Below are 15,702 nucleotides of genomic sequence, written 5' to 3'. Positions count from 1 at the left end.
TATTTGATTGATTTATATGTCTTTTTGAACTAAGATTGTGTGATATAATCAAGAAATATTTTTGGTGTATTTGGTTTAAGTTTCGGTGCATTTCATGTAAATTGAGGTGCACTTAGTTTTGTTGTTACCTATTAAACTAATTTTTTATTCCGTGAAAAAAAAAATAACAATCAAGAGAGTTGCTAAGAGGAGCACTACAAAGAAATAACATAATTTTTATTTATTTACAAAAAAACTCATGATTTGAGGTGCTCAACAAAATTCATTTCTGATATATTCAACAAGATGAGCGATGACAAGAATGCTATTGTTGAAGAATTGGGATTTGTTGCTTTGAGACATATCCCAACCTTGATTGTGTCGCATAAGCTCCTGAAAGAATTGGCATATTCATTTGATTTGTACAATAGCACATTAGACACGTAGTATGGTATAAGCAAGATCACCCCTGAAAAGATAGGAGATACCTTTAGCTTGAATACATCTCGTAAAAATCTATTTTATAATCTGTTCTGCCAATCAAATTTTATTTTATTTTTTTTACATTACTTCTGTGTTATTAAAATATTTTTGTCGCTGTTGTAGGGAAGTGCTATCCAAACAAAAATGTCTATAATGAAATTAATGAGGAGCAGAAGGAAGTTGTTGAAAGCTTCAAAGGTTGTTCTTTGCCACTTTTGACAAAGTCTTTGCTTGACATGAGTGTTGATGGATTGGAAAATCAACTGAAATTCAAGATGACATTCATCTTTTTCATCCAGAAGTGCTTCTTGTTGCCAACAACAATAAGCAAAATTTTTCCGCTTCACATGTCACCCATTCTTCATATGGACACAATACAAAAATGGAATTGAGTTACTCATGTGTTCAAGTTTTTCATTAAAGGCATCAAAGGTCAAAAATTGAAAAACAAATTTATAGTTGATGGTTGCTTCTTTGCACATGATTGTATATTTCATGAATCCACATATAAAAATAGTGGTGGATAGAACTTCTGGACCACCATACTAGTAACATTGGACTAGGAAGAAGTTGGTTAAAAGAATAGAAAGTGAAGCGACGGATGAAATAATAATTCAACAGAAATTATTCCCTTTAACTTCGGTGCATTTGTTTGAAATATATTATGCTAATTAAATATTTTTCTGTGGGGCCTCATAAGAAGAGCACAACTGAGGGACCAATCAAGAAAAGAAAAGAAAGGAAAAAACAAAGGGAAAAAAAGCAACAAAAGAAGAAAAATGTTATATTAGACTCATATTCAGAAAGTGAAAGTGATTTTGAGTAGAGTCTGATTCTAAATATGAATATTAGGAGATACCGAAGAGAAGAAAACAACCCCAAAGATTGGCAAAGATGTAAGTATTATTTTTCATTGTCTTTTGTCAATATTTATTCTATTTATTTACCTCATGTGTTTGTACTTTTTTAGGATGGAATTCAAAAAAGAAGCATGCCATATATTACCATCAATGATCAACGAATAAAGTATTGATCTTCTTATTATTCTTTCCAATTGTATTGTTATTTATTGTCGTATTAAATTTAGTTTACTGTGTCATTTCATTTTTGTTTATCAGCTGGGACTGCGCAATATATGTGATGAAATGGATGGAGATTATCAATCCAAAAAAGACCAAAAAGAAAAATATGAATGGAAAAATTGGAAACAAGTATGTATTAATAAACATAGTTAGTTTCTCTACTTCTAAATTAACACAGACTAATAAATTTGTTTCAATTATAGGAAGAAGTTGATAATTCAGGTGGGAATATGATCTGATTATTCTCTTTCACAAAATATATCAGTTCAGAGATAAAGCAATTGCTGAATCTAAAGCCATAAGACTCTCGAAGTCTTTTGCTGCCTTGTCAAGTTCTTTTTGTAAATTTTCATCAGGAGATATTAATAGTAGATAATTTGAATATTGAAATTTGTTATGAATTTCTACACTGGTTGAGTACTGAATTGTCTGTATAATATACAGTTAAAACAAACATATCATTTGCATATTTGGAAATATTCAATCCAATCTTTTGATAAATTCCTTTGCCAAATTAAACTTCTATGAACCTATCTGTATTATATTGAAATCCTATTAAACTTAGGAAGAAGTTGATAATTCAGGTGGGAATATGATCTGATTATTCTCTTTCACAAAATATATCAGTTTAGAGATAAAGCAATTGCTGAATCTAAAGCCATAAGGCTCTCGAAGTCTTCTGCTGCCTTGTCAAGTTCTTTCTATAAATTTTCATCAGGAGATATTAATAGTAGATAATTTGAATATTGAAAATTGTTATGAATTTCTATACTGGTTGAGTACTGAATTGTCTGTGTAATGTACAGTTAAAACAAACATATCATTTGCATATTTGGAAATATTCAATCCAATCTTTTGATAAATTCCTTTGCCAAATTAAACTTCTATGAACCTATCTGTATTATATTGAAATCCTATTAAATTAAATAAATCTAAGTTCACACAAACGCAGGAAAAAAAAACATTACTTAAATTTCACTGAATGCTTACAAAAAAAAAAAAACACCAAAATCAATTCAAATAAACAACGAAAACGCTTACAATTTTCATTAGGAAATATAGAAACAATATAGGTTGAATGCTGTAAATTATTAAGAATTTTTACACTGGTTAAGTATTAAATAGTCTGTGTACTGTTTAGTTAAAACAAACACACCCTTTACACTTTTGTAAACATTCATTACAAAGCTTTTGATAAAATTCTATGGACCTATCTTCACTATATTAAAATCCTATTAATATGAATGAATCTAGGTTCACAAAATTACAGAAAAGAAGAACATTATCTAAATTGCATAAAAACTGTATAACAAAACACCTAATTTTATTCAAATAAACACCGAAATATCTCTCTTATTGCCTTGAATTTCTGAACTGATAATTCATAATTTGTCCATGATAAAAGCTGAAATTTGACTGCACCACTCATTCACCATCTAAAAGGTTCAAGTTCATAAAGTAAATCATACATTAGCACAACTATTAATATGCACAAAGACAGTTTTTCCTACTTAAAGTACATCAGTTTTACCTCACTTAGAGCTTTCTTTCTCTTTTTCTTTGAAGCACTTGCAATCTGTTTTTTCGGTATTTGATCCCAATCTATTTTTGGGACGTCCTCTTATTCTCACATATGGTGGGCTTTGAAACTCATTAATATATTCGAAGGAAGCATCTTCAATTCGTGAGATAACGAACATTTCCTTTACCTTTGGCTTTATATTCTTGCATCTCATCCATCACATTATTATAAGCGCGGTGCAGAATCACAGTCAACTCCTCAGATTCTGATACAAATTCACAAATATTTTGTGACCGAAATACCAAATCATCAAATTTCCTACTTCTTGGCTCCAATAAAGGTTCGTCGTGGTTACTCTTGATATGTGTGTGCCTCCTCTTTATGTTCTTACTCTATCGTTTCAATATATATATATATATATATATATATATATATATATATATATATATATATATATATATCTTGGTACCACTTTATCTACTTTCTCAAAACTTAACGCACTCAGAGAATGACGGCATAATATCCCTCTTGACTCGAATAATAAGCACTGAAATTTTACTTCCCGTGATATCACGTCATAGGTAACCACAAGTCTTGTTGTATGTTGAGTTAGAAACCCATTCTACAACTTCATATGTCGTAAAACCTAGAGCAGTCTTTGTTGATCTTGTGATGCAATTCACATTTCCTCTAAATTATGCTTGAACTTCCCTGAACTACTCGTGAGTATAATCATGCTGAAATTGAGCTTCCATTGATGATTTTCTTGCACACGGTATGACAATATGAAAATTTGTAACATCGGATTCTCTCTCTCTTTGCTCTCTACTTCCTAGGCCATTATCATATTATTTGACGAATTGGATCAGTGAGCTATTGCGTGTAATAAACTTGTTAAAAAAATCATACATGCTCTCGTTTCTTTGTGTGCTTCTCATCCTGGCTTAGAAGTGGTAATCAAGATAAATCGGGATCCATAAATGACGATCTTTGAAAATCTCTAAAAAATTATAAAATACGTGAATAAGAACAAAATGCACCAAAAAGTGTAAGTCACAACGTTATCAGAGCAGCAAAACACATAAATATCCAAACACTAAAAATAACAGCATTAGTTAATTCTAATAAAAACACCCTTATCTGAAAGTCACTTATTGTCTCCAACACCATACTTTATAAGAAAATAATTCCAATTTCTATCAAACGCATCTTTTGTAAAAGAGTTTCAAATAATATGACTCATCTCTTGTTCAATTTCTTCGTGCCTCTTGTAGCAATTTAATTTCTGTGGAATCTTCTTCATAATATGCCAAATGCACCACCTGTGAATGGGGCATAGAAGTCTCAATAACCCTTTGTATTGATGCACATTGATCAGTAAGAATGCCTTTTGGAGCTTTTCCTCCCATGCAACGAAGCCAACATTCAAACAAACATTTGAATGAATTAATATCCTCATTTTTCATCGAAGCATATCTTAGAAGTGTAGAATGACCATGGTGATTGACACCAACAAAAGAACCAAAAATCAAATTATACCTAAATCAACAACACAAAAACAAAATAAGATATGCACCGAAAGAAGAGTCTCATATGCACTGAAAGTTGTTTCACAAAACACATAAACCAAAATAGCAAATTATCTATTTGTATTGTAAGTGGTATCGAATGAAATAACATTTTCAAAATACTCACAAGCATCCCTACTTCTTGCGTCAGCCCAAAAAGCAATTTTGATTGAGTGATCATCCTCAAGTTCAAGCTCGAAAAAGAAATTATGATTCTTCTCTTTCATTCTTAATAAGCATTTTCCAAATTTTTTGGCATCGTCTAGTTCAGAAACATCACAGACTTCCTTTGTAATTTAATTTTTCACATCATTTTCAATAAAACTTAATTCACGATGACCCCTGCTGCTGGACAAATGATTGATATGTTTTGCTTGGTCTGATTCCAGCTTTGTTGTTATTCTCAATTATATGGCATACAAACATACTTAAGTGCCTGTGTTGTGAATGATGCAAAACAACTTTTGAAATAACTCAAATACCAACGTCCTTCAATATATGTATATAAATTCTTGTAGGACAATTTAATATAGCTGAGGGATTTGTCTTCTATGTTGGAGATATATTCGATTTTCATTTTTCCTCTCTATTACATGTAATCAATTGGTTCTTAATTCCATATCCTTTCTTATTTGTGTTCCGAATTTTCTTAGAAAATCCTGCAAATTTAGAATAATCTTTGTAGAATTTTTCAGTTTCTTCAAGTGTGTTAAAAGTCATCCCAACCTTTGGCACAAACTACTCATTAGCATCACAGAGAAACTGAAAAACACCGAAAACTGTTCTTGATTAAACCAAAATGTTTTTTCAAATGCACCAAAACTAGGAAGAAAAACAGATTCAACAAAAAAAAAAATCTTACATTGCATTCAAATTCAAACATCAACCATGAACACCAATTTTCACAAACAAAAACAAAATTATTCAACTATAGGAGCATCAAATACTAACGAACTACATTAACGAGGTAAGGTACAAACCAAACCTCATCTACTTAATTCGTTTCAAAATAATAATCCAATTTGCCTTGGTTCAACAGACAGTTTGAACTTGTATCATTCATTATCTTCGAAAACAAAATACCTATTTAAATCTGATTTCATAGCTTGATTTCAAAAAAAAATTTGATCCAAATCTTCAAATCAGATCAAAGAGCATTGATCGTGAATGAAGAGAACGCATAGAACGAAGAGAACACAAAGAAGAAAGAGAACGCAAAAAACACTAAAAAAAATTTAAAAAAGAAAACGAAATCTGTATAAAAAAGACAGTTATATATAATCGCATATTAAGTCAAAAGTTGTTAGAGGTAGTGGCGCGTGAAGCTGAATTGGGTTATAGCAACTTGGTTGATTAAATAACTTGGATTTAGAACTTTATTGTAAATTTTTATCTAATATAAAAGCTTAATTATAAACTTATAAATTGTAAAAACCTAATTAGAAAATGGTAAAATTATAGAAATTATTAGAAAAATTAAACCTAAAAAAATTGTGCTAATTGATTTTTTAAATTATATAATATTTCTTTTAGTTAATTTTTTTTTATTCGGTCACTCAAGGTAATTAAAACTATAACCACAAAACCTGTCCATATCTAAAGAGTAAACTTATACTAATAATTGACGTACTAAAGAAAAATGCTTTTTCAAAATCTGCTATAAGAAAAATAAATTATGACCAATTTTGTCCGTTTCCAAATATACAAGATGTTGAAGTTTTTTCTTTAAAAAACTCAAATAATCCATATCATGTGTTTGCAACTTTTAAAAGGTCGAGATACTTTTAAAAATATCTAAAATAATTTTTTAAAATTGACTTTTGTTTTTTAAAATTTAAAAGTCTAAATAATCTCATATATTAACTAATTTTTAAATTTAATACTTGCATTTATGTCTATTGTAGTATTTTTAAATTTTAAAAATTATTTTACCAAATGTAATTGTTATTACTTGTGTTTATTAAAAACTATTTTTAATTTGATTTATTAAACATAAATATTACAATTTTTAAAAAGTCATCTTTTAAAAATTAATTTTTATAAGCTACTTTTGAAAAGTAGACAAAACTAAGCCTAAGTTAAATTTCATTTTGACGGAACAAGACTCATGATATATTGACACACGAAGCTAAATTGATGAATAAAAATACAAGAGCTTTACTTAAATATATGTTTCTTGCTGTCAAACATACCTAATGTGAAATTTTTATTTTTAATATTGGAGTGATAGTGATGTTTTGTTAAAATGTGGATTGTTGTGGTGTTATATTCAAATGTGGAATCATTTCACTAAAGAAACAAAAATTGAACCGTCTGATTTATTAGAGATACAGAAATCAGACCGTTCGATTTGTGGTAAAAAAAAATAAAAAATTTGAAGTACAGAAATCAGACCCTCCAATTTGTGTATTTTCTACAATTTTAAAAAACACAAAAAATTACAATGTTAAGCAACGTTTGGTAGAGAGACAGATTGAAAGACTGAGAGTGAGAGACAGAGACTAAGAAACAGAGACTGAAATTTTCCGAAATAAATTTCAGTATTCTGTTTGGTGGAAAGTGAGACAGAAATTGAAACAAGAATAAAATTTTAATTTAATTTGCACAAAGGATAAAATTAGAATTAATTAATTAAAATGAGGGTATTTTAAGTATAAAATATTATTAAAATTTCAGTATCCGTCTCTAAAAATTTCAGTCCCCTGTATCCCTACGTTTTGGAGGTACTGAAATACTGAAATTTTAGAAATTTTAGTACCACTCTCTGAACCAACAAACATGATTCTGTGACTCAGTCTCCCAATCTCTGTCTCAGTACCTCAAAACAAACGCTACCTTAAGGTATTATATCACCACTTCTACTTCCATAACAAAAAAAAATTATTATATCACCACTTCTACTTCCATAACAAAAAAAAATTAGCCTACCTCAAAACAAACGCTACCTTAAGGTATATCACCACTTCTACTTCCATAACGAAAAAAATTAGCCTACCTAATGTTGATTTTAGAGCCGAAATAATTCCAAGTTCCAGTTTGAGCCAGGAATATATAATTGAAACATTTGTTGGAAAAGCTAGTACTAATTTCAAATATCAATTTTACAAACATATAAACATTAGTACAACTGCAGGAAATTATTCTTCGCCAATTTTAGATAACGACCCGAAACGTTCCACTCAAACTTGGATTTCAAGATAATGTTACCAGGTCATTTTTTTTTTTTACGAATAAAATGCACAACAAGCAGGGAATAACTAAAGAAAGACCAAGGCTTGGATATGAATCAAATAAAGTTCCATAAAATAACTATCAAGAGATACAAAATTGTTCATAAACTCATCCAATCTAATGAAGCAAAATCCATAATCATCTTTGGGAAAAACTACATAATAAAAAACAGATAGGAACCATCCAACAAATTTAAGACCTTGGCTTCTCCTTCTTCTCCTTGAAAAGAGCAAGGAGTGACACACCAGAGACCTTCACAACCTTGAACCTAACACCAGGAATATCACCGACGGCATGACCTTTTCTTCCGAATCCAGCTATCAAAACTTCGTCCTACACACATAAACAAGGCACATTATACAATGAATTCCACTTCAGTAACAAATTGTATAGGATGAAGCAAAGAGGATAATCAATATAGCAAAACTACATGACCATGATTACTCACATTCTCTTCAATGTAGTTTAAGCAACCATCATTTGGTACAAATGCAGCAATCTTCTTCCCATTCTTGATGAGTTGAACCCTTGCACATTTACGAATGGCAGAATTGGGCTGCTTAGCCTCAATACCTCTGCACACAGAACACAGCAGTAATTTCTAAATATCAAATGCTAACTGTAGAATTATTCAAGATGCACAAAGCCAAATAAGACTTACATCTTTTCAAGAACAATACCCTTGGCATGGGAAGAACCAGCAAAAGGTTTCTTCCATTCATTACCAAGATGAGATTTCTTGTATGATTTGTCTGCCCACCGTTGCCTTCTGCGGTGGGACTTCAGCTTACGGGCAGCTCCCATTCCCCGCGTCTTCCTGTCAAATTAGTAATAAGGATTTAATTACCCACCATCAGTAGATTTAGAAATCAACACCACTGTATCTTAACAAGTTTAAGAGACCACCATCTCCAAGGCTGCATTTGGTAAGTGTTTTTAAGACACAGACACATACACAAATACACAAAAGATACATAAACATAAAGATACACAAATTTTGTAATGTGTTTGGTAATAATATACAAGACACATATATAAACCAAATGTCAATTTTACCGTGTAATTTAAAAAATAATTAGGGATAAAAGGCCAGATTTTGTGTGATATGCATTGTGTCTCCATGTCTTAGCTTTAAGGAAGAACACTAAATACATGTATTCTGTGTGGATATGTGTACTACCTACCGGTCCATCAACAGTGGATGTGTACCGACATGACTAACAATTAGTGTCCATGTCTCAACAAACACAGCCTAAAAGCATGGATAAATTAAGATAGCTAACAAAAACTCTGGAAATTTATTTCCATTCATCTCTGCACAACGAGCATATACAACCAAAACACATCCCTATGCCTTGTTCAAAACATACTCTTGGAACATAGTGCCAGAATAATATAAGGGAAAAGCGATAACCAATGATAAAACATGAAAATCGAATGCAAGAACTGTATCACACTTCAAACTCCCTGTATAGCTCCCGATATTTTTATTAAAGAAAAAGGTAACATTTTGCATATGGGAAGAAACCGTGAAAAACTTGCCGCAATGAAATTCCTATAAAACTGGCAACAAAATCAGTAAATGGATCATACTCATTAAAAGCCAATTAACTTTCTAATTACCAGATTCATCAGGCTCGTCATTTTGAGGCCAGATAAACAAACAATAAATTTGAAGAAGTACAGTGTTAGCTAAACAAATAGCAGTGATGAAACGAGTAAAATATTAAAAAAAAAAAAAAAGAAATCAAGATCAGTCATGGAAGAAAGCAATTCGTGTAGAAGGTAATAACAAAAACGAGATTGACATTTGTGGAGAATGTATTATTACCCCATGATTGACGGAAGCTTTGTTCTGCTGCGAGGGCGTCAAGAAGAAGAAGATGCAGTTCAAACAGCAGCCGCAGCGATAAACCCTAGCCCTAAATTTGGTGTGTTATGTTTTTATAGAGAGAAACACTTTTGGGTTAGGGACATGGGCTTGTTTTGAAAACAAAAAACGTGTGGGTATTTTATTTTTCTATTGGGTTTCAGGATCTGATCACTCTATTGGGTTCAGAAGGCTCACAAAACTATTGGGCCTATGACATAATGGTCCATTTTAGGGTTTCAGACCTAGTCGTTGCTAGGTAAGTGTGTGTGAGTGCTTTTGTATGAAAAAAAAGTTGGTGAGATCTAATATTTTTTGAATAATTATCTAAATTATTTTTAAAGATTTTAAAAACAAATATTTTAATTTCTAAAAAAATTAAAATACAAAAATATTTTTAAAATTTTATTTCAATAGACAAATCAATTTTTAGTTTATTTTTTAACAGAATAATTATCCAAATCTGTCCCTAATAATTTTAAAAGCAAACATTTTATTCTTCAAAAAAATTAATATACAAATCAATCTTCAATATCTTTTTCTATCAGACACAACAGTTTCTATTTATTTTTTAACGTAATTCACTAATAGAGAATGCAAATTTGACCAAAAAATAACTTTAATTATACTTCATTTTTAACTATCAGACCAAACTAAATAATATCAAATGGTTTTTAATCTTGAGTTTTTTGTAAAATAATAATCTCGAGGAGAATTATAGAATAACTTATAAAGATTTACATAGATTTCTTCGGCATACATATTCTGTACATGTAGATATTTGTTTCCAAGAAGGAAACAGCTTGACAGGCTCTTTGTGAAGAGTATGGCTGACTTGGGACCTTAGGTGAACGAGCTTACATTGTGTGAGAAAAGGTGTAATAGTGTAAGTGTAACGGTTTTGTGTTGGCCTCGTTTTGTCTATGGTGTTTTTATCTGCTCTATTTTTTATTATTGTGGAATGTGACTCCAAAGCAGTGATAGAGATGTTCAATAACAAAAGAAACCTCAATAACCATTTAAATGACTTAATCAGAGACATTAACAGATAGAAAGATAAGAATTTGAATATTCATTTTGTAAATATTTTTAGAAAAGACAACCAATGTGCTGATTGCCTAGCACCAAAAAATGTAAATTTAGAATTAGATCTCTATTTTTGAGATATTTCTTTTAGAGAAGTAGTTCAGTTACTAATAGATGATGAATAAGAGACATTTTTATCTTTTCGTATAATTAGTGTGTAATCTTTTTTCTGAGCTTAGCTCCTGTTTATTATACCAAAAAAAAAATGATCTATCCTATTCATAGAAAAATTGGAAAAGTTGAATTTAGTTAACAAATAGGAAAAAGGAAAAAATTGAATATACTAAAAATATTGGAATTCTTCTTTCTTTATATACTAAAGGTCAATTTCGAACCAGACAAAAAAAATTTCAATATTCACATAATAGGATATTAAGTTTAATATTTATAATTTTATATATACAAGATCTAAAATTACATATTCAAATATTTTAATAGTATTTAAAAATATAAAATAAAATAGATAATAATTAAAAAAATAAAATAGAATAACTTTAAACTATTTTGGCCTAATTTATTATTGTCTCTCAAAAATACTTTATCAATGAACAAAATCTTGTGTGTGCATATCAGCATATGTTAAATAAATTGATTTATTGTGCAAGAATTAATAAGTTGACAAATAACACACTAAATATGACAGTTTTTATAAGTATCAACTTCATTTTGTTGCGAGATGTTTCTGTTCATCCTAGCAGCAAAGTTAGTTCCTGATTTTGAGAAGATTCGTGACATTATGTGATGCCCGTGGAGGACAGAGCTGGTGTTGATTCAGAGAACGACAGATTGTGTGGCTGATTCCTTGGCCAAATATGCTATTAAGGAAGGTGTCTATCATGCTAAATGGCTGGTGCCGTGGGATGGTCTTCAATTGCTTCTTCTTCTTCAGGACATGATGCCTTAGTTGTTTCGTGGTTCTTTAACCGCGTTTTTTGCTTTTTCTTTTTCTTTTTTTAGTTACAGTCACAAAAAAAAATCAATTTCATTAGTTAGTTAAAATAAATTTTGAGTAATTATCTAAATCAATTTCTGAAATTTTTAAAATTAAACACATTAGTCACTTAAGCTTTAAAATATTAACACCAAATAAACTTAGAAAAATATTTTCAAGTGAACAAGGTCTTTTTTCTTGGTATAATTACTAAATGTGGTAGTACAAACAGCTTTTTTTCGACACTTCCGTTATAAAATTTTACTCTATTTATAAAAATACCATTAAAAATCAATTGATCTAAACTTTTCTATACCCCAACAAGAGAGACTACAATATAAAGAATAGTATCGCACTTATTAAGTGCAATCTAGTCCATAGATAATAATATGTACAAAGATTCAAACAATTATCATGTAACCATCAAAAATTACAACAGGGTAAGTACTAGTAAGATTACATTAGGTAACACCAACAAGTTTTACCATTTTTTTTACCGAAGATATGGAGACTCGAATTCACAACCTCTTAATTGAGTATGAGGAGACTATCCCATTTTAGCTATTGCTTCTTGGCAACAAGTTTTACCATTGCTTGTTATATTATTGACAAGTTTATTTCTAACACCATATCACTATATACTAACTATGCTGGTTGAAACGGTAGATCTGAATTTGAGACTGGAAACGAAGAGAGGTAAGGTGCCACCTTAGTTTCAGACGGGAGACGGGGCACGAGCTGTTGCTCTCTCACACAGTGCCAATTGTCAAACTCAGAACAGCACAACAACATGAACAACTTCTTTTTCTTTTTCCTTTTTCCAAATTTTTTTTCTTCGCAATCATCGGTTTTTGACTTTTTATTTTCCTAAAATAATAAATACTAATAAATAAATCAAAGAGAAAATAAAAAATAATTTGTTATTCCAATTTCAAAATATTAGAACATCACCCATTTCATGAACAAACCTGAAGGCTATATCCAAAAGAAGTAGCAGGCCAGAATTCTAGTTGCCCTCTTTACATGAACCAATGACAAAAATCAGCAAAAAGCTATCATGTTAAAGTTAGTTTAGTCATTAACTTCCAAACAATTTCATTGAAAATTAAAAATAAAACAAAAAGTACTCTACCCGCTCATGAATGCTTTGTTGAGTTCCAAAAAACTCATCATGGCTAGGAGCCATAGAATTCAAGGGACCCTACAAGGTATATATGTCAACTGATAATTGTATATTCCAATTTGTTTAAATAATTGTATATTCCAAGGGTTACCAGATGAATACAGTTACTAGATGCCAAAGCTAATCAATCGGTGGGCAGAGCAGCTCTTACCTTTGACTCACAAGCACGATGGATGACGAGTACGATGAGGGACAGCGGGCAGAGCGCTACTGAACACAGTAACCCCGATGACGGGTTGGGGTACCACGACTATACGACTACGATGAAGAATGGTGATTGGCGAAAGGGGAGATGACCTTGACCACGACGAATAGTTGCAGATCTCGAGCGTCACTGACAGCCACATTGACAAGACCGGAGGCGGCGGTCGCGTTGGAGGAAGCTCGAGTTTGCTTTCACGAGAGGAGAAGAGTGACCTAAAGATCCGACCTGCATCCGTTTCATCCATTTCTTTTTTGGAACGACCAATAAGGCCCAACTTGTGAAGCTGGCACCTACGGAACCCAGCACAATGAGATCTCGTTCCAATTCACGCTACCAACTTGGCTCGGTCGACCATCCCATGAGCGCCCGCAACTCGTTGACAACCTGCTCCATTCTACAAAAGGGAGACAACACGCGTCACAGGAGATGCACGAAAAAGGCCTATTTGTAAATCTGTATGAACTTACATCTGTACAGCAGCACGATCATATTCTCTAATAACTTTATTCAACAACAACATCATCATCATCATCAACATTATTATTATTATTATTATTATTATTATTATTATTATTATTATTATTATTATTATTATTATTATTATTATTATTATTCAACAACATTATATTTTTTCATGCAAAAACTCCTTTTATATTATAAATACTACATTAGAATATAATGAATAAATTTATCATTATTTTTGTCAAAAAATATACAAAAAATTATGGTACAGTATTATTGTGCAAATAATAAATTTATTTTATTTTACTTTTTTTTACGTTGTGTAATTGATATTAATGAATGTCACTGAATGCACATTTAGTGATGATGATTGTATGAGTATATCTACTTACAATCTTACATAGTGCATACACATGTATATTAGCAATGTTTGGATCATTTCTTAATGAAAGACATATATGACTTGGAGTTAGAGAATACTCAATATAACAAAATAAAATATACAAATAATAAGACATGAAACTAAACAAACCACGATAATATGCTTTTAATTTAAGAGCATATGAGACTCAGTACATCTCTTTTTGTTGGATTTGGATTTGTAAATATAGTGAGGATAATTGTAAGACCTCAGACTTTTAGAAGATAAATAATGAATTAATTATGTTTATATATATAATTTTATTTTCAGAAAGTTATCTTTACTGAAAAATAAATAAATCAAAATTATGAGACTTTGAGTTTTAAATTAGTTTGAGTTTATATAATTTTCAATTACAATTAGATATTTTTGTTTAATTGAAATTAATGATTTGGGTTTTCTCTTAATTAAAATTTAAACTTTTAGTAATTAGAAAAAAAAGAGAATTTTATACATAATTTAAATTAAATAATTGAAAGTTTTGGTTAATTTTATAAATAAAGAAAAATTTATTTGATTACCTATACTTTTAAATTAGAATACTTGTTTGAAAAATTAATTGACAAATTGATTAAATAAAATGATATTCTTAAAGTAATTTTATTGGGTTAGAATTTGGTTTTTAATAACTACTCTATTTCCTAATGTTTATTAAAATTACCCAAATCCTAATTTCCAAATTAAAATCCACAAATCCTAACTCTAACCTAACCTAGCGACTGCTTCACCGCCATTCACCCACCACCATCCCCTTCCCATATACACACTAAACACACACACATCCGAAAAAGAGAAGAGAAGGAGTGCCGAGGAAGTGAGGGAGACGAGAAGAGGGGGGAGTCGCACCGCCACCGCACCCGTCACGCCCCGCCGTGCCCAGCTCGCCATTGCGCCGCCAAGTCGCTGCCTTCGCACACCGTCGCTGTTCGTAAAGCTTGCTGCCGTTGCCGTTCAAGTTGCTACCGCCGTCGTCACATGCGACGCCGCCGAAGCTCCCTTCACCGCCGTCGATGCCGATATGAGGAGAGGGAGAATGGCGAAAAGGAGCCGACGTCGGAGACACACCGTGCGAAGAAGAGGGAGATAAGGGCGCTTTTCATAAACTTATTTTACTTTCAAGAGTTGATACTAATGCGAAAAGTATATTTTTGTGATTTTGTAAGTCTTATGGATTGAATTGAGTTGTTTTGGATGAATAAAATTATTTGATTGATTGATTGAGAAAGTTGAATGTTCTGAAATAGTTGGCTGCTGTTGTTGAATTGATTTTTTCTTGAATTACTGGAAGAGATTTAATGTTAAAATTTAGTTTAATTTTGGAAATGATTTGATTTTGGAAAAGACTCAAAACTGGAATTGGTTTGGTTTGGAAGAGATTTAATATCGAAAATTGGTTTGATATTGAACCTAGTTTGATATCGGAATTTGGTTTGATTAATGAAAAGTATTTGATATTTAGAAACGGTTTGATTAATGAAAAGTATTTGATATTCGAAAATAGTTTGATTAATAAAAAGTATTTGATATTTCGAAATGGTTGGGAAGTGTTTGAGGAATGTTTGGATGGGACTTGAAAAGGGTGACAGAATATGAGTTTTAAAGGAGATGCTGCCCAAATTTTTATAAAATTGGAGATTTCGTTTGAAGTGCTTATTAGAAAGATTTGGATTTTTTTTAAG

General features: G+C 30.9%; 1 protein-coding gene across 1 annotated transcript; it reads right to left on the bottom strand.

Annotated features, from left to right (window-relative positions):
* Nucleotides 1–7,916: 7,916 nt before the first annotated feature.
* Nucleotides 7,917–9,822, bottom strand: LOC107648672 (small ribosomal subunit protein uS12). The gene is made up of 4 exons (XM_016352481.3): nt 9,697–9,822; nt 8,527–8,682; nt 8,314–8,440; nt 7,917–8,198 (listed from the first exon to the last, which is right to left on the bottom strand). Exons 1-4 carry the CDS (start codon nt 9,699–9,701, stop codon nt 8,058–8,060), a joined length of 429 nt encoding a protein of 142 aa, XP_016207967.1. The 5' UTR covers nt 9,702–9,822; the 3' UTR covers nt 7,917–8,057.
* Between the last annotated feature and the right edge of the window lie 5,880 nt (nt 9,823–15,702).

This window comes from Arachis ipaensis, chromosome B6, assembly GCF_059453495.1.
Source record: "Arachis ipaensis isolate K30076 ecotype BB chromosome B6, ASM5945349v1, whole genome shotgun sequence".
Classification (NCBI taxonomy): Eukaryota; Viridiplantae; Streptophyta; class Magnoliopsida; order Fabales; family Fabaceae; genus Arachis; species Arachis ipaensis.
The sequence above is the reverse complement of the archived record's forward strand: the minus strand, read 5'-3'. Positions and strand labels throughout refer to the sequence as shown.